The sequence below is a fragment of the Neofelis nebulosa genome, chromosome 1 (assembly GCF_028018385.1).
Source record: "Neofelis nebulosa isolate mNeoNeb1 chromosome 1, mNeoNeb1.pri, whole genome shotgun sequence".
NCBI lineage: Eukaryota > Metazoa > Chordata > Mammalia > Carnivora > Felidae > Neofelis > Neofelis nebulosa.
This window is the reverse complement of record NC_080782.1, coordinates 170229696-170257608: the sequence shown is the minus strand read 5'-3', so window position 1 is coordinate 170257608 and position 27913 is coordinate 170229696. Positions and strand designations below refer to the sequence as shown.

At 39.5% G+C, this 27913-nt stretch overlaps 1 protein-coding gene across 3 annotated transcripts in view; it reads left to right on the top strand.

Annotated features, from left to right (window-relative positions):
* The window catches only part of BIVM (basic, immunoglobulin-like variable motif containing), an 80365-nt gene that overhangs the window by 12755 nt on the left and 39697 nt on the right, over positions 1 to 27913 (top strand). For all 3 annotated transcript variants that reach the window (XM_058743210.1, XM_058743204.1, XM_058743194.1), the window contains exons 3-8: positions 1519 to 1645; positions 11179 to 11274; positions 12374 to 12478; positions 12692 to 12786; positions 24239 to 24371; positions 25721 to 25807. In XM_058743210.1, coding sequence (XP_058599193.1) covers positions 1519 to 1645; positions 11179 to 11274; positions 12374 to 12478; positions 12692 to 12786; positions 24239 to 24371; positions 25721 to 25807 — 643 coding nt within the window. The remainder of the gene's footprint in view (positions 1 to 1518; positions 1646 to 11178; positions 11275 to 12373; positions 12479 to 12691; positions 12787 to 24238; positions 24372 to 25720; positions 25808 to 27913) is intronic.

Here is a 27913-nt window from a genome sequence, read left to right as displayed (position 1 = left end):
TAATTTAAATTCCAGTCAGTTAACAGAAAGTGTAATACTCGTTTCAGGCATACAATGTAGGGATTCAACATTCCATACCTCACCTGGTGCTCATCTCAACAAGTGCATCCTTAATCCCTATCACCTATTTCCCCCACAGCCACCCACCTCCCTTCTGGTAACCATCATTTCTCTATAGTTAAGATTTTAATTAAATAGGTGTTTTTTTTTTTTTTTTTTTGCCTGAGTAATCCATTAGCATCGTTCAGAAACAAAAAGTGTAAAAATTAAACAGTGCAATGTCTCATTCTCAGTTTTGTCTTCTTTTTGTCTAGCTTCCAATTCTCCTCCCCCTTAGGTGACCCTGCTATTTGCTTTACATGTCTTTTGGAGAGAGTGGTGTGTGTGTGTGTGTGTGTGTGTGTGTGTGTGTGTGTGTGTGTTTGCTTGCATGCGCTCACGTGTGCACATGCGTGTGTGTGTGTGCGTGCACACTTCGTTACGTACACACACACAGAAAGAAGACTTTGTTTTCCGTTCTAGTTCCTGGTGCCGAAGTCACGTTTTCATAATGTACACGTGAGCATCATTCTTAATCCATTTTGTGGTCTCTGTAAGGCCTGCAGGTATTTTTAAATATCACATCATTGCATTATTGGATCTATTGCTTTTACTTTCTTAACAGAGTTACATTAATGTGGTTTTATTGTTTTGTAGAAAGGGATTCATTTTCTGGAAAGTGGTCTAGTTAAATATTTTACCATTGGTAATTTGTTTTTCTTTTTTTTTTTTTTTAATTTTTATGTTTATTTATTTTTGAGACAGAGAGAGACAGAGCATGAACAGGGGAGGGTCAGAGAGAGAGGGAGACACAGAATCTGAAACAGGCTCCGGGCACCGAGCTGTCAGCACAGAGCCCGACACGGGGCTCGAGCCCACGGACCGCGAGATCATGACCTGGGCTGAAGTCGGACGCTCAACCGACTGAGCCACCCAGGCGCCCCAAGTAATTTGATTTTCTAAACCAAAGATTTTGTGATTGATTCTTTTCCTAGAGAAGTGACTAGATCAGGAGTTGGAAGTGTAAGAATCTGATAGGAACTACACTCATGATTGCTTAAACTTGTTTTTATTTATTCTCTCTCTTTAAGCCAGGGGAGTATTCTTGAAGATACATGTCTTTCTTCAACATGTTTGCAATATCATTTTGAGAACTAGTGGCAATTACTTTTTAATTTTGTTACATAATTTTTTAAATGTTTATTTATTTTTGAGAGAGAGAGTCAGAGCTCGAGTTGGGGAGGAGCACAGAGAGAGACACACACAGAATCTGAAGCAGGTTCCAGGCTCTGAGCTGTCAGCACAGAACCCGATGCGACGTGGGGCTCAAACTCGTGAACCTCAAGATCATGATCTGAGATGAAGTTGGTTGCTTAACCAACTGTGTCACCCAGGGGTCCCTTTTACATAATTATTTATACTCCCATAATGACTTATTTCATCCTGAGCATTTTGCTTACTTTGTATTCTTGTGTTTAGGCAATGTAAAGAAACAAATTTGCAAGAAAAAAACTTCAGACAAAAAAGGAAGACATCAGAGGGAGTGGCCTCAGTATTCTCCTCTTGAAGATATTAAGCAGCGGAAAGTATTAGATCTCAGAAGATGGTAATCTCTAAAAATTGACTTTTTTCCTTAACCACACTTAACACAATAGCATTGTCATACTTAATAAAGTTAATAATATTTCCATAGTATCTAATTCCTAGGCTAAATTTAGGTTTTCCACATTGTTTTGAAGTATTTTCACAAGTGGTTGTTCATTGTGGTTCCCAACCATGAACCACACTTAGTGTTTGCTTGTTGTGGCTTGTATGTCTCTCTTAACCTAGAACAGTCTCTACCTCCCTCCCCTCACTTTTGTTTTTTAAATTCTAGGAGATTGACTTCTTTTTTTTTTTTCTCTAATGTTTATTTATTTATTTAGAGAGAGATAGTACAGGGAAGGGGCAGAGAGAGAGAGAGAGAGAGAGAGAGAGAGAGAGAGAGAACCCCAAGCAGGCTCCACGCTGTTAGTGCAGAGCCCAACAGCGAGGCTCAATCTCGTAAACCGTGAGATCGTGACCTGAGCCAAAATCAAGAGTTGGACACTTAACTGACTGAACCACCCAGGGGCCCCTAGATTAACTTCTTAAAGAGACTTGCCCAGATATCTTGTAGAGTGTCCTACCTTCTGGATTTGTCTGATATTTCCCCCCTGTTGTCTAAATTATTTCTATAGCCTCAGTATTTCCTGACAGCTGGAAGTTAGACATACAGACTTGGTTTAGATTCTGATTGAACATTTTAGGCAACAGTACTGCCTCGGTGACCCTTTGTTCTTCATACTGCATCACATCAGGGGATGCATAGTATCTGGTCGTCCCGTACTAGATTCTAAGACTAATTATCGGATTTAGGCGGTGACAGCATCAGCCCACATTGTCAAGTTCTTTTTTCTTCCTTTCTGCAACCATCACATAATCAGTGGGGGGGACAGTGGCATCAGGCTAATATCCTGTCCCCATTAACTTTTCACCTAGTGGTTTTAGCCAAACCCATTGATGATTGTTACCTGAATCCTTGCTGGAAAATGGTGATATTTCAAATTTCTTTCAGATCTTCTCCCTTTATTAGTTAGTGATCTTCTTCCAATAAGAAGAGCTTTCACTCATCAACTGTGGCTGTTTGGTTACCTTGGAATACAGTTCCTATTTGAAAGAAAAAAAATGTTTAATTAATGATGGCTTTTGGATATTACTAGTCTATGATTTGAGATTAAAAAAAAATTTTTTTTTACCATTTATTTATTATTGAAAGAGAGAGTCAGAGCCTGAGCAGGGGAGGGGCAGAGGGAGAGGGGGACACAGAATCTGAGGCAGGCTCCAGGCTCTGAGCTGTCAGCACAGAGCCTGACGCAGGGCTTGAACTCACAAACCGTGAGATCATGACCTGAGCCGAAGTCAGAGGCTTAACCAACTGAGCCACCCAGGTGCCCCTATGAGTTGAGATTTTAAAAATTATTTGTGTGAGGTTTAAAAAATGTTAGATTTTATCACCTATTTAATAAATATTGGACCCTTTACTGTGGCCGAGAATACAGAGATACACAAAACATGGCGTTTGTTTTCTCAGAGTTTAAAATGTAGGTGAGAAATGGGGACTAAGCAGAGAAATATAAAATATCTCAGACAAGTTTCAGACAAAGATGGGTATGAATATTCAGACAAGATGGGTATGAATAAACTACCAACATGAGAGGAAATAATGATCATCAAAAGGCTTCACTGAGGAGCTGGGCCTTAAGAGAGGTATGGAGGGTCCAAAGGTCTTTGCATGGATGGGAGGAGAGTGTCTTGTGTATTGGTAATGAAGATTAGACAGGCTTGTCTGGAGTGAAGTTCAGAAGCTAAGAAGCTTACCTAACATCACATGGTGAAGAAGCAGATCTTGTATTAAAACTGAAGAGAGCCAGACTCCAAAGTTCACATTCTTTCTTTGTAACCTGTCATGATCTGTATCTTGGACACTAGGCTAAGGATTTAGATTTTTTTGTTGTTGTTCCTGACGTAGAGAGAAGCCCTTGATGATTTCTTAACAAAAGGGTATTTTAAAAGATTAATTGGTAGTAATAAGGATGTAGATTATATTGGAGAAGAGGCATTAGAATCAAAAACAGTAATTTTATTTTCTTTGGAGAAAGCCTTTGCCCATTTTTGCTTCTAATCCCTTAGACCTAAGATTTGTTTTAACAACAAATTTGGGTAATTGTATTTTAATAGTATAACATGTGAAACCATAAGGCTTGGATGAGGAAGGATAGATGGGAGAAATAACCTGAGGGGAAACACTGTTAGGATGATAAACTCATTTCCCACTGAAGATATTACAAGAGTACGGTTGGAATGGAAACACCCGTAGGAGATAGTAGAAAGTCAGTAAAAGTTTTAGGCTGGTCATGAACAAGACCAGTAAACAAGTTTGGACTGATGAAGAAATATGGAAAATCTTAAGGGTGTCTAGGAGTGACCCTAAGACTTTGTGAAGAGGTGTTTTGGATAGAAGTTGGAGATTTAAATATGACAGAATAAGGTCTGTTTACTCCATTCCTTCTCTCTATTCGGGAGGTAGCTTTCCTCTGCTCTTCCAGGCTCTTCTAGATGGACTTAGAATCAAATTGACATGAGACAGATTAACAGGAGAAAATCAGCGTATGTACAGGGAATTCACACAGACATGGAAATTCTAAAGACATTGAGGTAACATGAAGGTTATGTGAGCTAAGGAGAGGGGTAGGAGTCTGCGGATAAGAGGAGGAAGGCTATTAGTAGGGAGATGAAAGGAGATGTTTTGAAAAACAAAAATTACCCTATTATGCAGATAAGTTTCTCAGGTAAAGGGGAGTCTCTGGTTAATAGCTCTCTTCCTGGTAAAGCAGGCAGTTGATGGGGGAGGGGGAATAACGAGCTTTTTCTGAATCTGCTGGGTTTGGATTGCTTTCAACTCAAAATAATGTTCATGTCAAAGCGACCCATTTTGGGGTGGCCTGCCCTTGGCCTCTATGCCTCAAACCCATGGAAACAATAACAAGAAAATAAAAAATAGGGGAAAACTCTTATCTTCCCTGAAACAAAGAATTAACAATATTCCCAAACCATAGTCTCTAACACATGCTTCTCAAATCCTCTGCACTCTGGACCAACAGGGAGAGGGCACCAAGAACTGCAAAGACTACTATTAGCCTCAAATGGTACAGGTTTCCCTAAAGTTCATGTGGCAGTCCTGAAACCATCCGGTGACCCTTTGGTTAGATCTAGGGGTGTGAGCCACTGCACCAGGGGAGGAACATCAGAGTTCTTGATGGAGATCCAGTTTAGCACTACAGAAATGCAGGTAGGGGTTGTGGAAGGAGACATCCTGCTCATCTGATCGCTACTGGATTATTTTACTTCCTAATTTCTAGCTAAGGACAGTGCCTCTAGTGAATTGCTGGGAAGGTAGTGATGGCAAGAGTGGAACGTAGGCCACCCACTTCCTGATTTCAAAACCTCCCAGAGCTACATAATCAAAACAGTGTGATCTTGGCATACAGACAGATATGTAGACAAATGGGTCAGAATAGAAAGCCCAGAGAGAAGCACTCATGTAAATGGGCAAACAATCTTCCGTAAGGGTGCCAAGCCCACGGAATAGAGAAAGGACAGTCTCTTCAGCAAATCTTGCTGGGAAAAGTGGATATCCACCTGCAAAAGAATGAACTTGACCCTGCTTATCAAAAATTAACTCAAAATAGATTAAAGACATAAATGTAAAGACCTAAAACTATGAAACTAGAAGAAAACTTAGGGGGAAATTTCATGACATTGAATTTGACAACGATATCTGAGATATGACACCAAAAGCACAGGTAACAAAAGCAAAACTAGACAAATAGAATCATATCAAGCCTTAAAACTTGTGTGCATCAAAGAAAACCATCAACAAAGTGAAAAGGCATCCTACAGAGTGGGAGAAAATATTTTGCAGATCATACATCTGATAAGGGGTTAATATCCAGAATATGTAAAGGACTCCTACAATTCAACAACAAAAGTACCAAAGAACCCAATTAAAAAATGGGCAAAGGACTTGAATAGACATTTCTCCAAAGAATATGCAAATGGCCAGCAAGCATACAAAAAGATGCTCAACACTATTGTCAGAGAAATGGCAAATCAAAATTGCAATATGGTATTTCCTCACACCCAGTAGGATGGCCACTATGAAAAAAGCCAGAAAATAATAGTTGTTGGCAAGAATGTGGAGAAATCAGAACTTTTGTGTGCTGTCGGTAGGAATATAAAAATCTAAAATAGTACAGCCCCTATGGAAAATAGTGTGGAAGTTTCTCGAAAAGTTAAAAATAGAATGTGTGTTGTGGCTGAATGTTTGTGTCTCCCCCCAATTCATATATTGGAATCCTAACCCCCAATGTGATGGTATTAAGAGATGGGGCCTTTGGGAGGTGATTGGGTCATGAAGGGGGAGCCCCCATGAATGGGATTCGTGCCTTGTAAAGGACAGGAAGTGGGAGATTGCTTCCTCCTCTGTCTCTGCTCCATCGTGTGAGGACACAATGAGAGGATGGCCATATGCAGTTTCTCCCCAGACATTAGATTCGTTGGCACCTCAGTTTTGGACTTCTTAGCCTCAAGAACTATGGGAAATAAATAATTGTTTGTTGTTGAAGCCACCAGGTCTGTCATAATTTGTTATAGCAGCCTGAGCTGACTAAGATACCATATGATCCCGTAATCCCACTTCTGGGTATATATCCAAAAGAATTGAAAGCAGGATCTTGAAGAGATATTTGCATACTGTGTTCATTGCAGCATTATTCACAATAGCTGGGAAGGGGAAATAGCCCAAGTGTCCATTGATAGTTGAAGGAATAAAGAAAATGTGGTATATATACACAATGGAATATTAATTCAGCCTTAAAATAGAAGGAATTCTGACACACGGTACAACATGGATGAACTTTGAGGACATTATGCTAGGTGAAATAAGCCAGACACAAAAAGACTAATAATGTGTGATTCCATTTTACAAAGAGGTACTTAAGAGTTGTCAAAATGAAAGAGAAAGAATGTAGAATGGTGGTCACCAGTGACAAAAAGAGAAATACTGTATGATTCCATTTATATCAAGTATAAAGTAGTCAAACTCATAAAAGCAGAAAGTAGAATGGTGTTTGTCACAGGCTGGGGGGAGGGGGGAAAAAGGTGTTGTCCCGTGGGTGTAGAGTTTCAGTCTTGCAATATGGAGACATTCTAGAGATCTCTTTCACGACACTGAATATAGTTAACATGACTCAACTGTACCCTTAAAAACTGGTTAAGATGGTATATTTTATGTTATGTGTCTTTACCAAAATTATAAAAAAAAAAAACAAAACAAAAATGAGGGGCAGACTTGACAAATTTGACGATGGGATGTTGAAGACAGCAAACAACTCTTCAGTGATAATCGGCTGTATTCAAGGATGAGGAAAGACAGAGGAAGCAACTTGATATATGTGTATAAAAATTGCAAATAAAAACAGGCAACTGTGGAAGGCATATACATCTTTGGAAGAGTTATTCAAGGAAATAAAGTTAAAATTGACAATAAGCCCTTTATATCAAAAAAGTTATAATTCATACAATTTTTCAAAATGAAGTCAAAGAAGAGATTATATGACTACAGAAGGGGAAATAATTGACAGGCCCACAGAAAGAAGTGGAGGACAAAGTCATTGCACAGGTGAAAACCACATTAGAAGCAGGAAAAAAAAAAACCCAACCCAGTGAAAAACATAATTAAGTCAATGGTGAGTCAGTGTGAGGAAATTGCACAAAACCCAAATGGAAAAGAACAAAGATATAAAAAATGATTAAAGGACAGATAAATATTGGGGCGCCTGACTGGCTCAGTAGGTAGAGCATATGAATCTTGATCTTGGGGTTATGAGTTTGAGCCTCACATTGGCTGTAGAGATTACTTAAAAATAAAATTGTTAAAAACAGCAACAACAACAACAACAGATAGATATGGGTAACAGACAGAAGCTCCAAATATCACTAACTGGTATTCCAGAGAAAGAGATCAGAACAAATAGAAAAAAAAAATATTGAAAGACACAATCGGAAGGAACGTTCCCAAAAGAAGGAAAAGCTAGAGTCTGCAGATATAAAACTGTAAATTGTGTCCCAGGAAAGGAAAACCGATACAGATTGATCAGCACCAAGGCATGTTCTGGTGGAGTTACTGGAGTTCAAGCATAAGGAGTCATGGGTATACAGTGCAAAACCAGTACAAAGGGAAATTACCCCTTTGGTCTCGGTCTTCACATCATGGCAGTACTAGCTCTCAGGCTACAGTGGAATCATGTTTCTCAGGAGAGAAAAAGTCACCCAAGTGTCCTATTTATGTTGTCATTCAAGTATGGAAGCAACAGACTCCCAGTCATGCAAGAATTGAGTGACTGCAATGGCCATGAGCTCTTAGCCACTCAACAAGGAATGTCAACCACCCAAGATACCTGGTGAGAAAAAATAAGGAATGGAAAAGCATCAGGAAACAAGTCATGGTGACTGCTAAGTCAATTTGTTGGAAATCTAGTTGCAGAACAGAATGTAGGTGGTAGCTATGAATACATGAGCTCTTATGGAAGTTAGCTTCTGAGTTTGAAATATGAGAGCCCTGTAACGCCAACACTTTCTCAAGTCAGGGTCATTTCTGTGGGTAGGAGTTCTTTTTTTAAACAGCCTTGCAAATAGCTATAAACAAAACCATTCATAATGTGTTCAGGGTTTTTTGCTTTTGTGGATGTAAAGCAGTTTGTAGTGTTTCCTGGATGATGATTAGCATATGAGTTTCCTAGAGCTACCATAACAAAGTGCCATAAACTGGCTGGATTAAATCAACAGGAACTGGCTCATAGTTCTGGAGGTCGGGAGTCAGAGCCCAAGCTGTTGGGAGGGCCACATTCCCTCTGAAATCTGAGGGCTAGACTCTGCTTCATCCTAGCTTCATCCTAGCTTCTGGTGCCTTGGCGGTCCTTGGCATTCCTAGGCTTGCTGCTGCAACACTTCTGTCTCTGAGTTTTCCCTTCATGTGTTTGGGTCTTCACACGGCACTCTCCTCTCTGCATGTCCCTTTTTTCTTTTTTATAAGGACACCAGCCATCTTGGATTAAGAGCCCACCCTTACTCAAGTATGACTTCATCTTAACTTGATTTTATCAGTGAAGACCTTATTTCCAAATTAGATTGTATTCATAGGTACCTGTGGTTAGGTCTTCAACGTATCTTTTTTTTAATTAAAAAAAAAAGTTTATTTATTTATTTATTTTTAAACTTGTTAATGTTTATTTATTTTTGAGATAGAGACAGAGTATGAGTGGCGGGGGGGAGGGGGGTGGGCAGAGTGGGAGGGAGACACAGAATCCAAAGCAGGATCCAGGCTCTGAGCTGTCAGCACAGAGCCCGATGCGGGGCTCGAACCCATGGGCCGTGAGATCATGACCTGAGCCGAAGTCGGACGCTCAACCAACTGAGCCACCCAGGTGCCCCTATTTATTTATTTTCAGAGAGAGAGAGAGAGAGAGAGAGAAGAGAAGAGACAGAGAGCACGTGCTTGCAAGTGGGTGAGGGGCAGAGAGAAAGGGAGAGAGAGAATCCCAAGCAGGCTCCATGCTGTCAGTGCAGAGCCCAATGTGGGGCTCAGTCTCACAAACCATGAGATAATGACCTGAGCCAAAATCAAGAGTTGGATGCTTAACTGCCTGAGCCACCCAGACGCCCCATGGACTTCAGTGTATCTTTTTTAGGTGGGTCCAGTTCAATCCATAACAATCCTTGTATTATGTGGCTATATAATAACCGTATAGTTTAGTAACCATAATCATCTTTTGTATCTTAAGCCTGTAGATACAAGGGTCATTGTTGACTTATGTATGTGCATTATGCATATTATATGCACATATACAAATAAACATACACCTGCAATTTTTCTTTTTGTAATTAATTTTTTAAATATTTTTATTTATTTCGGGACAGAGAGAGAGAGAGCATATGCGCCCTTGAGCATATGCACAAGCATGGGGAGGGGCAGAGAGAGAGGGAGAGAGTCCCAGGCAGGCCCCTCAGTCAGCTCAGAGCCCAAGGAGGAGTGCAGTCTCACAACCGTGAGATCACGACCTGAGCCGAAATCAAAAGTCAGATGCTTAAACAACTGAGCCACCCAGGCACCCCTCTTTTTGTAATTAATTGTAAGGTAATACCAAAACTGTGTTTAGTGATGACAAATCTTGTTTCTCCTTTTTGTTTTGTCTACTATTAGCACCTTCATTAGAAAGCAGTTGGGAGAGGTGCTTGGCTGGCTTAGTCAGTAGAACCTGTGACTCTTGATCTCAGGGTTGTGGGTTTGAGCTTCAAGGGTATAGAGATTACTTAAAAAAAAAAAAAGCAGGGAAATAATTTGAAACCCAATACTATTTTTAAAAAAAATTTTTTAATGCTTATTTATTTTTGAGAGACACAGAGACAGAGCATGACCAGGGAGGGCGAGAGAGAGAGAGAGAGGGAGACACAGAATCTGAAGCAGGCTCCAGGCTCTAAACTCTCAACACAGAGCTTGATGCAGGGCTCAAACCCACAAGCTGTGAGGCCATGACCTGAGCTGAAGTCAAACGCTTAGTCGACTGAGCCACCAGGTGCCCCACTATTTCTTTCTTTCTTTCTTTTTTTTTTTTAAATTGAATAGTCTCCTTCTTTTCTCCTCTGTTCATGTTAGCTGTAGTCACTTCTCTTGACACATGACTGTTTGGAAAATTGTCTGGATTAGTCAGTGCAATTAAATTGTGCTATGGAAGGATTTTGTGCTACATTTTAAAATTGTCTGTGATACGAGGTGCCTGGCTGGCTTAGTCGGTTAAGTTTTGGACTTTGGGTCAGGTCATGATCTCACAGCTCATGAGTTCAAGCCCCACATCTGCTCTCCACTGTCAGTGTGGAGTCTGCTTCTGATCCTCTGCCTTTGTCTCTCTGTGCCTCTCCCCAGCTCGTGCTCTCTCTTTCTCAAATAAATAAATAAATAAATAAATAAATAAATAAATAAAATTAAAAAATAAGATTCTAAAAAGAAAAAAATTCTCTGTGACAATGGAGCTGCTGGTTTTAGTTGGACACAGTGGGTGATAAATGGATGTTTTCTAGTCTGAGTTGAAAAATCTCTGAAAAGTTGATACATGGGGACAATGCTTTGTTTCATTTCTCCAGTATTTTTGAAGTTGCAAATAATCCTGTATGCAGCTCAACTAGTAACTTATGCTGAAATTTTAGTAGTTGGTATCTGCATTTATATATCATTATTTTTCTCCATTGGTTTGGAGAACATCTACTTTAATTAGTGGTTAAACTTAGCTAACTGTATTAAACTGGATGGTTTATTGTTGCTGTGCATGCATTTCTGGTATGTTTAATAAATACAAAAATATTTTAAGGGAGTAAAGATTTTATCTTGGCTTTAATGAGAGAAGTTTTCATTATGTTAACACATTTAGTTGCCATGAGTGTTATATTTCTGTATGCATATTTTGTATTCATTCAAGTGAAGAAAGCAACGTTTTGTTTTCTCAGGTACTGCATAAGCCGACCGCAATATAAGACTTCTTGTGGCATCTCCTCATTAATTTCTTGTTGGAATTTCTTGTACAGCACAATAGGAGCTGGAAAGTAAGTATGTTAATTTAGTGGTATCCCTAAACTCCAAATTCCAAAGTTACTTTGTATTGCTTTTTCTGTCATTGAAGATTTCTTTTTAAATATTTTATTTCTTTTATTTTTATTATTTTTAGAGTGGGGTGAGGGGCAGAGAAAGAGAGAGAGAGAGAGAGAGAGAGAGAGAGAGAATCTTAAGCAGGCACCACACAGGGCTTGATCCCATGACCCTGAGATCATGACCTGAGCCAGACACTCAACCAACTGAGCTACCCAGGCGCTCCTATAATTGGACATTTTTAAAAATAGATTTTTCATAAATCGAGAAGAAAATTGCTATTTTTTATAAGCCTTTAGCTGAAAATAATAAGTATGCATTATTGGGGCGCCTGGGTGGTTCAGTCGGTTGAACGTCCGACTTCGGCTCAGGTCAGGATCTCGCAGTTTGTGAGTTCGAGCCCCACGTCAGGCTCTGTGCTGTCAGCTCAGAGCCTGGAGCCTGTTTCAGATGTGTCTCCCTCTCTCTGCCCCTTCCCGCTCATGCTCTGTCTCTCTCTGTCTCTCAAAAATGAATAAACGGTAAAAAAAAAATTAAAAAAAAGTAAGTATGCATTATTGTGACAAAATAAACATTAAAAATACAGTTGACCCTTAAACAATGCAGGGGTTAGGGCAGTCTAAAATCCACATATTATTTTTGACTCCCCCAAAACTTAACTACTAACAGTCTACTGTTGACCAGAAACCTTACCAATAAAGTAAACAGTAGATGAACACATATTTTGTATGTAGTGTGTGTAAGTGCTCAGTTCAAACCCACATCGTTCAAAGGTCACCTGTATTAGTAAAATTGTTTACAAATCAGATGCAAGACAGTTGTTGGGATGAGCACTGGGTGTTACACATAGGGATGAATCCCTGGAACCTACTCCTGAAATCATTGTTGCACTCTGTGCTAACTCAGGTGTAAATTAAAAAAAAAAAAAAAAGAAAACAAAAAAATAATAACAACAACAAAACAAAAACCAAATCAGATGGACATATGAATGTTGAGACAGGTTATCATTTGCATGCGATTGGAACTGCAAAATGAAAGGCAATGTTTCTTTTCTAGTCTGCCACCTGTTACCCAAGAAGAAGCTTTACATATTTTGGGCTTTCAACCTCCATTTGAAGATATTAGGTTCGGCCCTTTCACTGGAAATACAACACTTATGAGGTATGAAGTCCTCACTTACAGACAATACCTTATTTCTAGTTCTGTAAAATAGCAGTGCTGTAGCAGTGGATTGTAGACCAGGTTTCCAGCTGCTGGGCCCCAACTGCTAGTGGATATGCCAAACTTGGGTGCTGCCCGAATTTCTCTGGAATGGCATTGATGTTATCTGTGCTATGGAAATATTGCTTGAGCACATTTTCTTGTCATTTGCAGATGGTTTAGACAAATTAATGACCACTTTCACGTAAAAGGATGCTCGTACGTTCTATATAAGCCTCATGGGAAGAATAAAACAGCCGGAGAAACTGGTAGGTAAACACATGGAAGATTTTTACACACACACACACACACACACACACACACACACACACACACACACTTTAGGATCCGTCACAAAGATTGGCTGATTTGATTAATGGGGTGTTCTGTAAACCCTGAACACGGTCTTTACTCTTATATGTCTTTATCCAAGGGGGAAATTGTAATAGAGATCTGTAGGGTGCTTTCCCATACACCGGTGAATATTTTTAATTGTCCTCCTGTTTGCATGTAGAACTTTTAGAGTTTTGAAACATGTCCTAAACACTGTTTCAACACATTATTTGTATTATTTGGGCCTGTGGGGTGTGTGTGTGTGTGTGTGTGTGTGTGTGTGTGTGTGTGCGTACGCATGCTGATAAAACTCTTTCAGGAAGAAACATGGAATTTGTAGCTCCTCTTCCTAAAAAGGAATGCCAAGATTGTAGAATATTTGATGTTAGGCCTACATAATAACATCTAATAACAGGACAACGGACTTTGAAAGTGACAAAGTTCCATGATAGAATAGTCTTGGCTATCACAGAGTAATTGATTTTTTTTTTTTTTAACGTTTTATTTATTTTTGAGACAGAGGGAGACAGAGCATGAACGGGGGAGGGGCAGAGAGAGAGGGAGACACAGAATCAGAAGCAGGCTCCAGGCTCTGAGCCATCAGCCCAGAGCCTGATGCGGGGCTCGAACTCATGGACCGCGAGATCGTGACCTGAGCTGAAGTCGGACGCTTAACCGACTGAGCCACCCAGGTGCCCCAAGAGTAATCGATTTTAAGGATTGTTTAGTTATATGCTAGTTATATTTGACAGATTAACAAGAGAAAGCCAGTTTATGAATGTTTACAGAACAACTTGAGGTGGGAGAAACCTCACTGAAAAGTAACTCAGCGTGGTGGCTTAGGACAGCTTACTTACCCTCTGCAACAAAGAACAATTACCTTTGTAAAGAAGTGACAGGACAAAGGGAAGCCATTTTCAGTGTCCCAGGACAGCAGACTGTGGGAGGGTTACATTTTTGGGAAGGCACTAATGGAGTAAGATTTGCTTGCAGGTTCCTTTGGTGCCATCTCTGGGCTAAGAGTCTGTCTCCAGTAAAAGAAAAATTTACATCCTTTAGGTTGGGAGGGGGGGGGTTGAGAGAGCTTTTCCTGAATTTGTGGCTTCTTAATTGCCTTCAGCTCAAAATAATTTTTATGTCAAAGAGGCATATTTTGGGTGACATATTCTGGTTTCCTTCCCTCTCCATCCTGGGCAACCCCAGGCTTACTTCCTGCATCCTTCCTGCAGCCATTGAAGTACGTTAAATTTTATGGGGCTTAGCAGAAACTCTCAGGACAAAAGCCTTCTTAAGATCTGTTTTTATCTCTTTTTTAATCTCTGGAAGTGCATCAGTTACGTATTTTAACGATCTTTTCAATATTTTAACCAGTGTTTTTGTAATGTCATTGGCAGGGTGATGTAGGGTATATGTATCACAGGGAAGATAAAATGATGTATCAGTTTAAGAACTTTGTATTTTATATATTTGTGTTTATTTTCACATTTATGTATGTTGTATGAAATAGTCCTAAACTCAGAATTCTTTAGACAATAATATACCATGGATATTATCATTTTTCTGTGATTAATTTGTGTATTCTGATCAACATCTGTTCTTTAAAACCAGATTTATTCATCGATATGCATATAGTAATTAAACCAAGCACTGTTTAACCAGGAGTAGTACTGGTTATGGATATATAGAGAGTTTTCCATATCATTTAGATTATTGGCTTAATTTTGAACTTGAAAAAAAATGTTTATTTTTGAGAGACAGAGACAGAGAGAGCATGAGCTGGGAAGGGGCAGAGAGAACAGGACAGAGGATCCAAGGCAGGCTCTGTCCTGATAGCAGAGAGCCCAATGTGGGGCTCGAACTCATGAACCATGAGATCAAGACCTGAGCCAAAGTCAGATGCTTAACTGACTGAGCCACATCAGCACTGACAAGTAAGGAACATCTTTGGTAACTCTGGTATTCCCTAATGTACTTTTTACTAATACTTAGTAATTTCTCCTTGTTAGCCAGATGACACATTTCCTAAGAATGTATATATTTTTTGTTCTAGGAAAGAGACACCTTATACCTTATCTCTTCAAGTTAAAGGAAAATAATATTAATTATGTTGGTTCTAGATTTTACCCTTGCCAGGTCTGTACTTTAGTTTATGGTGTTGATAGCTTATAATATCAGCCTGTAAAACAAGATGTTTATCACGGCCATGATCATATGGTATATCACATTGACCACTGTCACCTTGCCCATATGGTGTAAACTTTCGAGGGTAATTTCATTTAAATGAAGGGCATTTTTGATACATTTTACTATATATTATTATTTCTTAGTTTTTAAGCACTGACTTTATAGTAGTAAAACCATCTTTTAGTGGGAATTTAGTTGTGCTAGGCACTGTACTGATTTACTTGCTTTAATTCCATATCAGTCCTGCACAGATGTATCATTCCCCCCTTTACTGATGAGGAGATGTGGAGAAAGTTCAATAAACTGAACAGGGTTACACAGCTAGTGAGTGATATTTTTAGGTGTCAGATCAGGTCTCCTGGTTGCAGATCTCAAACCTAACCACTTGCCCCGTGGGTCCTAGTGTTGGCTGCTTTTAACGGTCCTTGCACATTTTAGAGCTATTATATGGCTAGTATTTTTTATAATTAACATACCTCATTTTCACCAACAAAATTATATACCAATAGAAATGTTACTGAACATTTTTTCTCCCAAATGCTCTATTTCTCCTTAGCACAGGGTTTTGTTTCATTTTTAGATTGTTACATTTTTTTCTTTTTAAGAAAAGTATCTGTCAGGGGCACCTGGGTGGCTCAGTCGATTAAGCATCCAACTTCAGCTCAGGTCAATGATCTCAGGATTCACAGGTTTGAGCTTTGTGTCTGCATCAGGCTCTCTGCTGTCAGCAGGAGCCTGCTTGGATCCTCTGTCCTCTTCTCTCTCTACCCTCCCCCACTTGAGTTCTCTCTCTCTCTCTCTCTCTCTCTCTCTCTCTCTCTCCCGTAAAAATAAATAAGTAAATTTTTTTTTAAGTTTATTTATTTATTTATAGAGAGACAGAGAAAGCAGGAGCAGGGAAGGCAGAGAGAGAGGGAGAGAGGGAGAATCCCAAGCAGGCTCCGCGTGGTCAGTGTGCAGAGCCCGATGTGGGGCTCAAACTCATGCAACTGTGAGACTGTGACCTGAGCCAAAATCAAGAGTCGAATTCTTAACCAACTGAGCTGCCTAAGGCACCCCGAAAAAATATTTTTTTTTTTTTTAAAAAGCATCTGCCATGATGACTGTAATTGACATCAGTGTTACTGGAGTGTCATTGTCATCAAATAAGTGAGTGGGTTTGGGATGTTTGACTTTTTGTGAAAGAAAATGGATAATTTGGCCCTAAGACCTTTACGTTTATTTTCGCAAAATAAGTAGAATCGTTTTCTGGCCCAAAAGATTTGAACAGTCATTTTCTCGTTATTACAAAGTATAATAATGATTCTATTCATTAAGCAGTAATTACTGATGTAAGCCAGCACCTCTTCTGTGGAACTCTGACTCTTCTCTGGGGACTGCATGTGTGTGACATGTGGCCTTTTGCGACATGCATGCTCAATCCATAGAGTAGATATTAGTAGAGCTTAGTTTTTCTAAGTATGACAACAAACAGAAGCAAATGTTCTACTATTTTGTTTCTGTGCCCCAAGAGGTCTTGTGTAACCACTTGGATGTGTCCACACTGTGAATCATTAACCTAGAGCAGCAATTGGCAGACCTTTTCTATAAATAAAGGGAGAACTGATGGAGAGGATGTCACACATATGTGTCTGAGACAATGGAAAAATACCATAACACAGTTCTCAGGGTGGTGTCCCAAGACTGCATTATGAGGAGGGGCCCGGGAGACAGCAGCCTGAGACTCAGGATTTCTTTTCTTGCTTATTGCCTATGGATCAGAAGAGGATTTCATCAGAGAAGTTTGTGGATTTTTGTTGTATGAATATCAGCAAGCATCTAGATAGAGAGGCAGGTTCTATGCAGAGAAAGGTCAATAAAATTAAAGCAAATCAAGGGAATCACGAAGACTCAGAGGAATTATAATATGAAAGAAATGTGATATCAGAAAGAATATGATATCAAAGAAAATCTGAGTATAGCAGAAACGTCAGTTATGTAAATTTAATCAAATTCCCAAATTAAGAAATGTCGTTATTTATTAATGGAATGTAAGAAAATACTAATAGGGCCCCGGAGACAGTTGGTTTAGGAACCACTCTTCTGGAATTTTAAGCAATTTTTGTCCAAATGTCCTGTCCAGCTTTAAGATTTTATGCCATACTTTTATTAGAAACTCTCATTTGCAGATTTTTGAGGGTTTGTATCTTATTTATTTTATTTATTTTATTTCTTGGGTCCTTTATGACTTTTTAATTTAATGATTCAATGTGTAGATTAACCAGCCCCCTAATAATCTAGGCTGTGTGGCACTGGGCTCTACAGACATTTTTACCCGTATGTTTAAACTTCCTCCAATGTACACGAAGTCTTTTTCACTGAGGAGTGTTATAAACTACCTATTCACCTATTCCCCTGACCCAACCCCCTTTTCTTGGCATGGGGAGTAGGATTGCTGCCATTTCTTCAAATGAATTTTAATAATATATTTTCACGGTTTTATTTCTATTTTCATGTTCCCTATCACAATACTTGACTCCTATTTCTTTTTCTTTTTTTAAACTTTTATTAAAAATTTTTTAATGTTTATTCATTTTGAGAGAGAGAGAGAGAGAGAGAGCAAGCAAGGGAGGGGCAGAGAGAGAGGGAGAGAGAGAATCCCAAGCAGGCTCCACACTGTCAGTGCAGAGCCCATTGTGGGGCTCGATCCCATGAACTGTGGTATCATGACCTGAGCCAATATCAAGAATTGACGCTTAACTGACTGAGCCACCCAGGCACCCCTCTTTTTCTTTTTTTAAAATAAAGTTTATTTATTTATTTTGAGAGAGAGAAAGGTAGAGAGAGAGAGAATCCTAAGCAGGCTCTATGCTAACATCGCAGGACTCATCTCACAAACCATGAGATCATGACCTGAGCTGAAATCAAGAGTTGGACGCTCAACTGACTGAGCCACCCGGGTGCCTCCCTATTTCTTTTTCTGTGTGTATTTCCTGAAGGATAATTGATCCGCTTCCCACCATGGAATTTTCTGGTCTTCCTTCTCAACAATCAGTTATCCTGCACAAACCCTGCTATATTGCTGAAGCTTTCCCTGCCACTTAAGGTGCCACTTCTTAATTGCTATAGGACTGATTATTTGCATTTGTCGTTGGCCATTTGGCATATGCAGCCTTACGTTTCATCTTTTTAACGTGTCTGTCCAGCTCCTTGACCGCAAGGACTGCCTTCAGTAGCCCTTTGAGTCCATATGTGGTGCCCTGTGCCCTCGCTCATGCCGCCCTGGAACTTCTGATTGTAGTCAGAGGGAGGGGTGATACCTGTGTCAAGCAGAAGACCTTTCTGTTCTCCCTCTTTGTGGAAGAAAGAGTTCTAAAATTGGCTTTTCTCATTTGTCTCAGTGGACTGAGTAGTCTCATTTGTTCAGTAGTGAAAACCATTGTCACTGGTTGCTGTTCACTTGGAAAATACTTTGAAATGTATATTCTCTTTTTGTTTAAGTTATTCTGTAAGGACTGTTAGACCTGCTTTCCTGGGTTCTAGGTTTGTTCGACTTTGTAACTCTCCAGTGTTTGCTGATCTGCTCATTTCCAGCGGTCCCTCAGTCAGTGGAAACTGAGCTCACTCATGGACTAAAAACAAAATACAGGGATTTTGATACAATTAGCAGATTTAACTGTTGATATGAAGGGAAGTATTTTTTTTTCAGAGATGTAATTACTCATAATAAAACTCTGAGTAAGTTGTCAGCAACTAGTTCAAACTAGTGGTTCAGTTTTACCATTATATTACTATTATCATTCAGATACCTTAAAACTCTTGGTTCACTTAGCTACCAACATTGATGCCTGGCAAATCTCGATTCATCTTATTTTTTAAGTTTATTTTGAGAGAGAGAGCACGCAGAGGGGAAGGGAAAAGAGAGAGAGAGAGAAAGAGAGACTTAGAATCCCAACCAGGCCCTGAGCTGTCAGTTCAGAGCCTGATATGGGGCTTGAACTCACAAACCGTGAGATCATGACCTGAGCCAAAATCTAGAGTCAGACGCTTAATCGACTGAGCCACCCAGGCGCCCCTTGATTAATTTTTAAACATCAGCTAGCTTAACAGTTATACTAATGTTTATGTATGTCATCTTTATTCTGGTATGTATCATAACTCATTCATTTTGCGTAACACAGAATAGGTACCTCTGCCCTATCCCGATATTACTCACAGATACTCTCACTGTGGCCACTGCTATGAGCTTACTACAGAACCTTAGCACATCTTGGCTGGATGACGCATTAATATTCTGCTCTCCTCATCCACTGGTTTCTCCAGTTCTTATTAGACACTGTGGCAGGTAGATCTTTTCAAAGAGTAGTGCTAAGGGGCGCCTGGGTGGCTCAGTCGGTTAAGCGTCCGACATCGGCTCAGGTCACGATCTCGCGGTATGTGAGTTCGAGCCCTGCATCGGGCTCTGTGCTGACTGCTCAGAGCCTGGAGCCTGTTTCAGATTCTGTGTCTCCCTCTCTCTCTGACCCTCCCCCGTTCATGCTCTGTCTCTCTCTGTCTCAAAAATAAATAAACGTTAAAAAAAAATTAAAACAAACAAACAAACAAACAAACAAAAAAACCCCCAAAGAGTAGTGCTAATAGATCCTTCTATTTTAGGAGCTCTCTAGTGCTTGCTTAAAGCATAAAATTGTTAGCATTGCTCAAAGCCAATGCAGACTGGGCTTTCACTGCTGTCCTACATGAACCAGTTGTATTTATCTATTTATTTATTTTTTAAATGTTTTAAATGTTTGTTTCTGAGAGAGAGAAAGACAGAGACAGAGACACAGCCTGAGCAGGGGAGGTGCAGAGAGAGGGAGACACAGAATCTGAAGCAGGCTCCAGGCTCTGAGCTGTCAGCACAGAGCTGGATGCAGGGGTTGAAGCCACAAGCTGTGAGATCAGGACCTGAGCTGAAGTTGGATGCTTAACTGACTGAGCCACCCAGGTGCCCCTGAACCAGTTGTATTTAAAAGATGTCAAGGGAGGAAGAGTCTTGTAGGATGATATTATGTGCTGGGTTAAAGAATCTGGTTCTTGGGGCGCCTGGGTGGCGCAGTCGGTTAAGCGTCCGACTTCAGCCAGGTCACGATCTCGCGGTCCGTGAGTTCGAGCCCCGCGTCAGGCTCTGGGCTGATGGCTCGGAGCCTGGAGCCTGTTTCCGATTCTGTGTCTCCCTCTCTCTCTGCCCCTCCCCCGTTCACGCTCTGTCTCTCTCTGTCCCAAAAATAAATAAAAAACGTTGAAAAAAAATTAAAAAAAAAAAAAAGAATCTGGTTCTTGTCTTTATTTATTTTTTAAGGAATGGAGGATTTTTTTTAATGTTTCTTTATTTGAGAGAGTGCGAGAGAGAGCATGCACCTGTACACATAAGCGGGGGAAGGGGAAAGGGGGGAGGGGGACAGAGGATCCAAAGCAGGCTCTGTGCTGATGGCAGAGAGCCTGAATTGGGGCTCAAACTCACAAACCGTGAGATCATGACCTGAGTTGAAGTTGGACGCTTAACCGACTGAGCCACTCAGGCACCCCCTGGTTCTTGTTTTTGAACATGTAAAATACATTCTGATGTATTCTTCTAGACTTCTCCACAGTTTTCCTATAGATGATCAATCAACCTGTATAGAACAAATTCACGCTAAAGAAACTAAAAAAAACCAGACTGTTTGTATATTAACTTACAGTGAGAGATATAATAAACCAAGGCATCGGAATTCTCTTGTCAGCAGCTCAGGAAATCTCACCGTTCAGCTGGCCAGCTGATTCTCCTAGTTCTTTTCTTCTTCTGTGTGCCATACAGATCATGGTCCTGCACTTGGAAGTGATTGCTTTGTTACTTGTCAGATTTTTTTAGAAATTCTCTGGTCTAGGCTGAACATCGTTGTGAATTTAGTTTCCATCAGTAATACGTTGATATGTCTTCTCCTGACTGGAAGTTACGTCTTCAGATGACTACCTCAATGTAGTAAATACTGCATTTACTGTCTTTTTGTTTCAGAGGGTGACATTTTTCTGACCTTGTCCTGAAATTCTTGGGGTGCTGTACGGTAGGCCTGGCTACGCTATCACACCCTAGATTCTAAAGTAGACGACTTGCTGTTCCCTAATTACATCCCTCCCCTGTAATGACTTTGTTTTTTCCTCATGCCTGTTCCTCTGTCTGGATTGTTGAAATCCTACCACTTGGTGAAGTTCTGTTTTGAATGTCCCCTTTCTTGATTCTTCAAACCTGATGTGCTCTTCCTCCTTTGAATTACAACCCTTTTCTGTGGCTCTGTCTTATCCCACTCTATATTAAGGTTACTTGTTTTATCTTCCCTCTGAGGGCAGCTTCAGGTGCTGTGTATCACTTGCCTTTTGTTTGCCTGAGGTTCCTGGTATACTTAGTAGGTGCTCAGAAATTGCTTACTGAATTGAATTAAATGAAATTTTCCTTTAACTCTAGGCCAGTTCTCAGAATGCCAACATCAGCATCACCTGTGCAACTTGTTAGACATACTAATTCTTGGTCCCCACTCCAGACCTGCTGGCTCAGACACTCTGGGGTTGGGTACCAGCCATCAAGTGTTTAACAAGCCCTGTGTGTCAAGCTTGAGAACTATTGCTGTGGTCTTTCTAAAGAGACATTATCCAACCTCTCTTTCAAGAGCTGGGTCTTCCATTGATAGGAAATATGGTGATTTTCAGATTGTGCTCAGGTGAGCCATGGGAATTCTATGGTGGTGCCTGGTGCAGGGTCGGGGGAGAACTTGGGATCTAGATTCCCTACCTCATTTTTGGCCACAGCAACTTGCTTTTAGCTTTTTTTATGCACTAGTATGCCATGTCAACGTTCCTTGCACCAGGGTTCCATATGGAAAAAAGTCTGAAAATTACTGATCTAAATTAGAGGTCATCAAACTACAGTCCTTTTTGTAAATAAAGTTTGATTGGAACACAGCCATATCCATTTGCTTACACATTGCCTATGGCTGTTTCCATGCTACAATGGCAGAGTTGAGTAGTATGAGTAGTGCTCATGACCCACAAACCTCAAATATTTACTCTCTGGCCCTTTAAGAAAAAGCTTGCTAATCCCTGCTCTAAATCAATCAGAACCTTGCGGTAAGGAGCAGAAACATCCCTGGCTATCACTAAGCCCATAACCATTATGCTACAGAAGAAAAATCACCTCATGTCTTCTAGAAAATGAGGACATGGTCAAAGAGTGTTTACAGTGGACAAAAAGATGTGAAGGTTAATGAGAGCAAATTTTCTTAGTTATCTCATTTGCTCCTGAAATCCTGAATATATTCTAGGAAATTAAACTCATTACTATTCACAGGTGTTTTGTGTTACATTCAACTTAAAGAAGGATAATGTGAAGTACTTAAAGATAGCCATTAAGAAGCTAACATAAAAATTCTTTTCATTAAAACTTTTAGTCATTTCGGAAAATTTTTTATGGGGCATTTTCACAATTTTAAGAAAGGTTTGAAGAGTTTTTTCTAAACCAACTATGTGTGTCACCATCTTTTGTAATTATTGAATCTGTTAGGAGACTAAATGCATACATTTATGTTTGCTCACTATCCTAGAACCCATCTGTAATGAAGGAAGTGACATACTGACCCTCTTCTGAATTTTAGTTCTGATGGTTCTTCATTTAGAGCTGCCCTTGGGTGTCAGTTTTTAAATTGTCAAGGGAGGTCAACCAAAAGCTGCAGAAAGATTTATCATTTGTCATTATGCAATAGAGATTTTAATGGAAAAGATCACCTTGCCATACAGGTACGTTCTGGTGCTTCTGGCCATGAAGTAAAATCTATGGGAAAGACCTACATGAAGCCTTGGAGAAAGAATTTAAGCCAGAAATGTTATTGTCTCCATGGAGCCCACAAATTGTGTGTATTTACGGGGTAGGGTGGGGTCCTGCCTTCTTAGCTGTGCTACAGCTATTGACCTGCTGTTTTTAGTGGTCTCCAGCCATCTCAGTGGCCAGAAAGTCATTTAGAGAAACCACAAATTGCAAGCTTTCATCTACTTCACCTATTTTTAGGCTTTCCAGTTTTAATGGGCTATTTGTTCATGAATAATTTAGTTTCTTCCGGGAATGCATGTTAATGAGACCTCAGTCAATGGCTTTAAATATTGAATGCTGGTGAAAACTTATTGCTTATGATACTACTTTTGAAATTACTTCACAACTAATATAGCTGTGGGAAATATAAAAGAAGGAGTCTGTGGTATGACCAGCCTGTCCGAGAGATGTTCTTATTACTTGGCTTGAGAAACCTGTCCCTCCTGTCTGGGTAACTTTTGTAGAAACATTAAAGTGTGTATTAGCGGGGAAAGTCTGCATTTTTGGAGTCTGTGTACTATCTACCCATCAACATCAGTGCTCTTCAAACTGGGGACGTATACATTACTGGGGCTGTGTGAGATGACCACTGTGGAATGAGAAGAACATAATAGAATGTCATTATTTAAAAAAAAAATTTTTTTAAGTTTGTTCATCTTTGAAAGAGACAGAGAGAGCAGGCGAGCGTGAGTGGGGGAGGGGCAGAGAGAGAGGGAGACACAGAATCCAAAGCAGACTCCAGGCTCTGAGCTGTCTGCACAGAGCCTGATGCAGGGTGGGGGGGGGGGGGGTCGAACCCATAAACCGTGAGATCATGACCTGAGCTGAAGTCGGACACGTAACCAACTGAGCCACCCAGGCACCCCTATATTGTCAGTATTTTAATTTAATTTCAAAATTCCTACCTTTTGTATGTCTTCTATAAAGTCCTATTAGTACCATAGTATCTATAAACAAAAATGCTTCTCATGGGCATGTTGATTCAGAAATTTCCCGTGACAGATGTGCACAACCAGAAAAGTTGAGACCATTGTTGTACACACTAGGTGTTAGGTTTTATGTGGTAATTAAATTCTGTAGACAAGTAGGTGTTATTGGAAGATTTTGGTAAGCAAGGACGTATTTCAGGTCTTAAGTTTCCTATTCAGTTTATCTGAATTTCAGTCAAAAGGGTAAAACTGAAACTACATTTATTCATATTTTTGTGTATCTATAAAGCTTCTCCTTTTCCCCCAGCAATGTCAGTGTCTTCCAAGTCATGTCTTCCCTTCAGTCCTTAGCTAGTCATTTGCGTAAAGCGTCCACAGTGCTTTATGGTTCTTCAGTTTGTTTGCTTTTGTTTTGTGTAGCTTCTGGGGCCTTGTCGAAATTAACTCATGGATTGAAAGATGAATCACTGGCTTATATCTATCATTGCCAAAATCATTATTTTTGTCCAATTGGCTTCGAAGCAACCCCTGTTAAAGCTAATAAAGCATTCAGGTAAGGATTTCCATATTTTATGTGGATAACTCACTGAGAGAAGCATTTCCATATTTTATGTGGGTAACTCACCAAAAAAAGAAAGCATTTGGGAAATATTTAGTCACTCAGAAATTGGAAGCCTTGATTATTTCTTTCATTTGCATCAAGTTAGACTATGCTCTAAATATTTAGCTAGTTCTTTTGCAGAATTGCATTTGGTTAATTGGGCTTTTACATTATCCACTTAGATGCTGTTGTTCAGACTCGTGCAATGAAAGACATCTGAAAAACCACTTTTACCTTTATTACAAAATGATTGCAAAGGACTTCACGTATTATGTCACTGTGTTTTCATCCATTGTTCACATGGAAAATGAGTTAGGGGATCTTGTGTCAAAAAGTTGTCCCAACTGAGCACATTAAGAAGCATCTTCTTTCCTCGTAGTGAAAAATGTGGAATTTATCAGTGTTGTCCTGGGTGGGTAGCATCGGTCATTGAGGAGGAGGAGAGGGCAGCCCTCTTCTTTTGGTGAAGACTGAAGGTCAGGCAGGGAGAACATGGCTTCCTCATCTAAGGATAGGTTGGGTTCTTTGAGGCTGGAGGCCATGCAAGCATGAGTCCCTCTCAAGGCGCTGTGGGGTTGGGGGATGCTGGGGCAGTATCCTGAGATCTGGGAGAACCAGGAAGCTGGACATTATAATTTTGTGAATGAGGAACAAGAGGGAAAGTACTTGATCTCTCCGAATCCTAAAATGTTTTATTCATCTCTCTGGAGGTGAGGTATATTGTTTCTTCTATGGTTTCATCCTGAGGCTTCACCTTACTCCAGACATCTATCAAACATAAAACATGAAAAAGTAGGTAGTCCAACTTTGTACCCATTAGGGGAGCCTGTACCTAAGCATCACCTGAGATGCCTTTACAACTGTGCAAATCCCTCTAGATCTACTTGAATTTCCCGGAGTGGGATTTAGGCATCTGACTTTAGGGTTTCATTTTTAGGATGCCTTTTGAAAACTTCTAAATGCACAGTGAAAGGAGACGAGTAGCTGAAGAATGCTTGTAGGATGCTAGGATTTTTTCTCTTTTTTTTAGATTCTAAGAGGTGGTATATTTCATTTTTTTTCTTTTTTTTTTTTTATCCCTAGATTTTATAATTGAGATCAAGACCTAAGTTTTATTTATGCTTTCTCTTTAATGGTCTTAAGAAGTTTGTTCAAGCTTAAACTCCAATTATCTATTCTAGTATTAATGAATGTCATCTTTGAATAACTTTAGTATATTTTTTATTAACATAGTGGAAGCAATATTTTCAAGGGAGTGAATGACCTTTATTAAGCCTACTTTTAATCTGTTTTATATTTAGCAGGGGTCCCCTCTCACCACAAGAAGTAGAGTATTGGATCTTAATTGGAGAATCAAGTAGAAAACATCCTGCTATTCACTGTAAAAAGTATGTTAACTTCCCTTATTCTCTTTAATTTAGGTAAGATTTACATATAGTGAAATGCACAGATCTTAATTGTATAATTAGGTGGAGTTTGATAAATGAATATACCTGTGTAATCATCACTGCAATCAAGATATGGAACATTTTCATTGTATAGAGAGTACCCTCATTCTCCTTTCCTGTCAGTCCCCATAGACAGCCTCTGCTCTGTCATGATGGGTTGCTTTGCATGTTCTTGAAATTCATGTAAATGGAGTCATAAAATATTCTTTCTTATCTGGCTTCTATCATTTAAGTAACCTTGTGAGATTCATCTACTTTGTCATGCATATCATGATTTTTTTTTTTTTTTTTTTTTTTTTTTTTACTGCTGAGTGGTATTAACTAGTGTAAGTGTACCACGATTTTTTATCCATTTTTCTGTTGATGACCATTTGGATTATTTTGAGTTTGGTCTTATGTGGGTAAAGCTATTAGGAACGCTAATGTTTATATCGTTAGAAAATTTCTAGGTAACAGCTTCACTGAGATAAAATTCACATACCATAAGGTTCACCCTTTTAAAAATGTATACAATTCAGTGGATTTTAGTATATTCAGAGTTGAGCATCAACCACCATGATCTAATTCTAGGAACTAAAACCCCATACCCATTAGCAGTCACTCCCCAGCCCCCTCCCCTCACTCCCTGGCAACACTGATCTACTTTCTATCTCTGTGCATTTGCCTGATATGGACATTTCCTATAAATGGAATCATACAATATGTGGACTTTCGTATCTTTTTTCACTTAATGTTTTCAGTGTTCATCTGTGTTGTGGCATAGACCAGAATTTCATTCCTTGATATGGCCAAATAATTTTCTGCTGTATGGATCTGCCACATTTTATTGTGCAAGTTTTTGGAGGACATGTTTATATGTTTTCTTCCTCTTGGATAGGTATCTAGGATTGGGGTTGCTGATTATAGGATAGCTGTGTATTTAAGAAGCTGGGAGAAAGTTCTCCAGTGGGGTTATGCCATTTTATACTCCTACAGGCAATGTATGGAGAACCCAGCTTTTCTTCATATCTTCTCCAGTATTTGATATTGTTATTTTTTTTTTTTTTTTACTTATTTTTTTTATTTTCCTGGCTTTATTGAGTTGTAATACACAAATACAATGTATATATTTATTTATTTTTTTTTTTTAATTTTATTTTATTTTTTTTAACATTTATTTATTTTTGAGATAGAGAGAGACAGAGCATGAACGGGGGAGGGTCAGAGAGAGAGGGAGACACAGAATCTGAAACGGGCTCCAGGCTCTGAGCAGTCCGCACAGAGCCCGACGCGGGGCTCGAACTCACATACCGCGAGATCGTGACCTGAGCCGAAGTCGGACGCTTAACCGACTGAGCCACCCAGGCGCCCCACAATGTATATATTTAAAGTGTACCGTGTGCTGATTTGATCTACATTTTGTGAAATGGTTGCCACAATCAAGTGTCAATTAACATATCTATCAGCTCACGTAGTTACCTTTTCTGCCTATATGTGGTGAGAACACTTAAGATCTGCTCTCAGCAAGTTTCAAGTGTACCATATGGTATTATTAACTGTAGCCATTATGCTGTACAGATCCATAAGTTTGTTATGTTTTTTGATGGTATTGCAAATCGATACCATTTGCAAAAAATTTGTTTTCCACTTTTATTGAGACATAATTGACACATATTGCTATATAAGTTAATGGTGTTGAGCATGATGGTTTGATTTACATATATTGTGAAATGATGACTACAGTAGGTTAATGAAAGAATTCTCCTTGTGATGAGCACTCTTAGGATCTACTCTCTTAACAACTTCCCTGTATGTCACACAGCAGTGTTCGCTATAATCACCATGTTGTATGTTACATCCCTAGTACTTATTTATCCTATAACTGGAAGTTTGTACCTCTTGGCACCTTCCTTTAAAAAATTTCACTTCTGAATTAGTTTCTGGTAGTGTACAAAAATGCAATCTATTTTCCTACATAGCCCTTGAATCTTGCATTTTTATCAGACTCACTCACAATTCCAGTAATAGTTTTATAATCCAAAGTAATTTGTAATTGCTTTGTGTTTT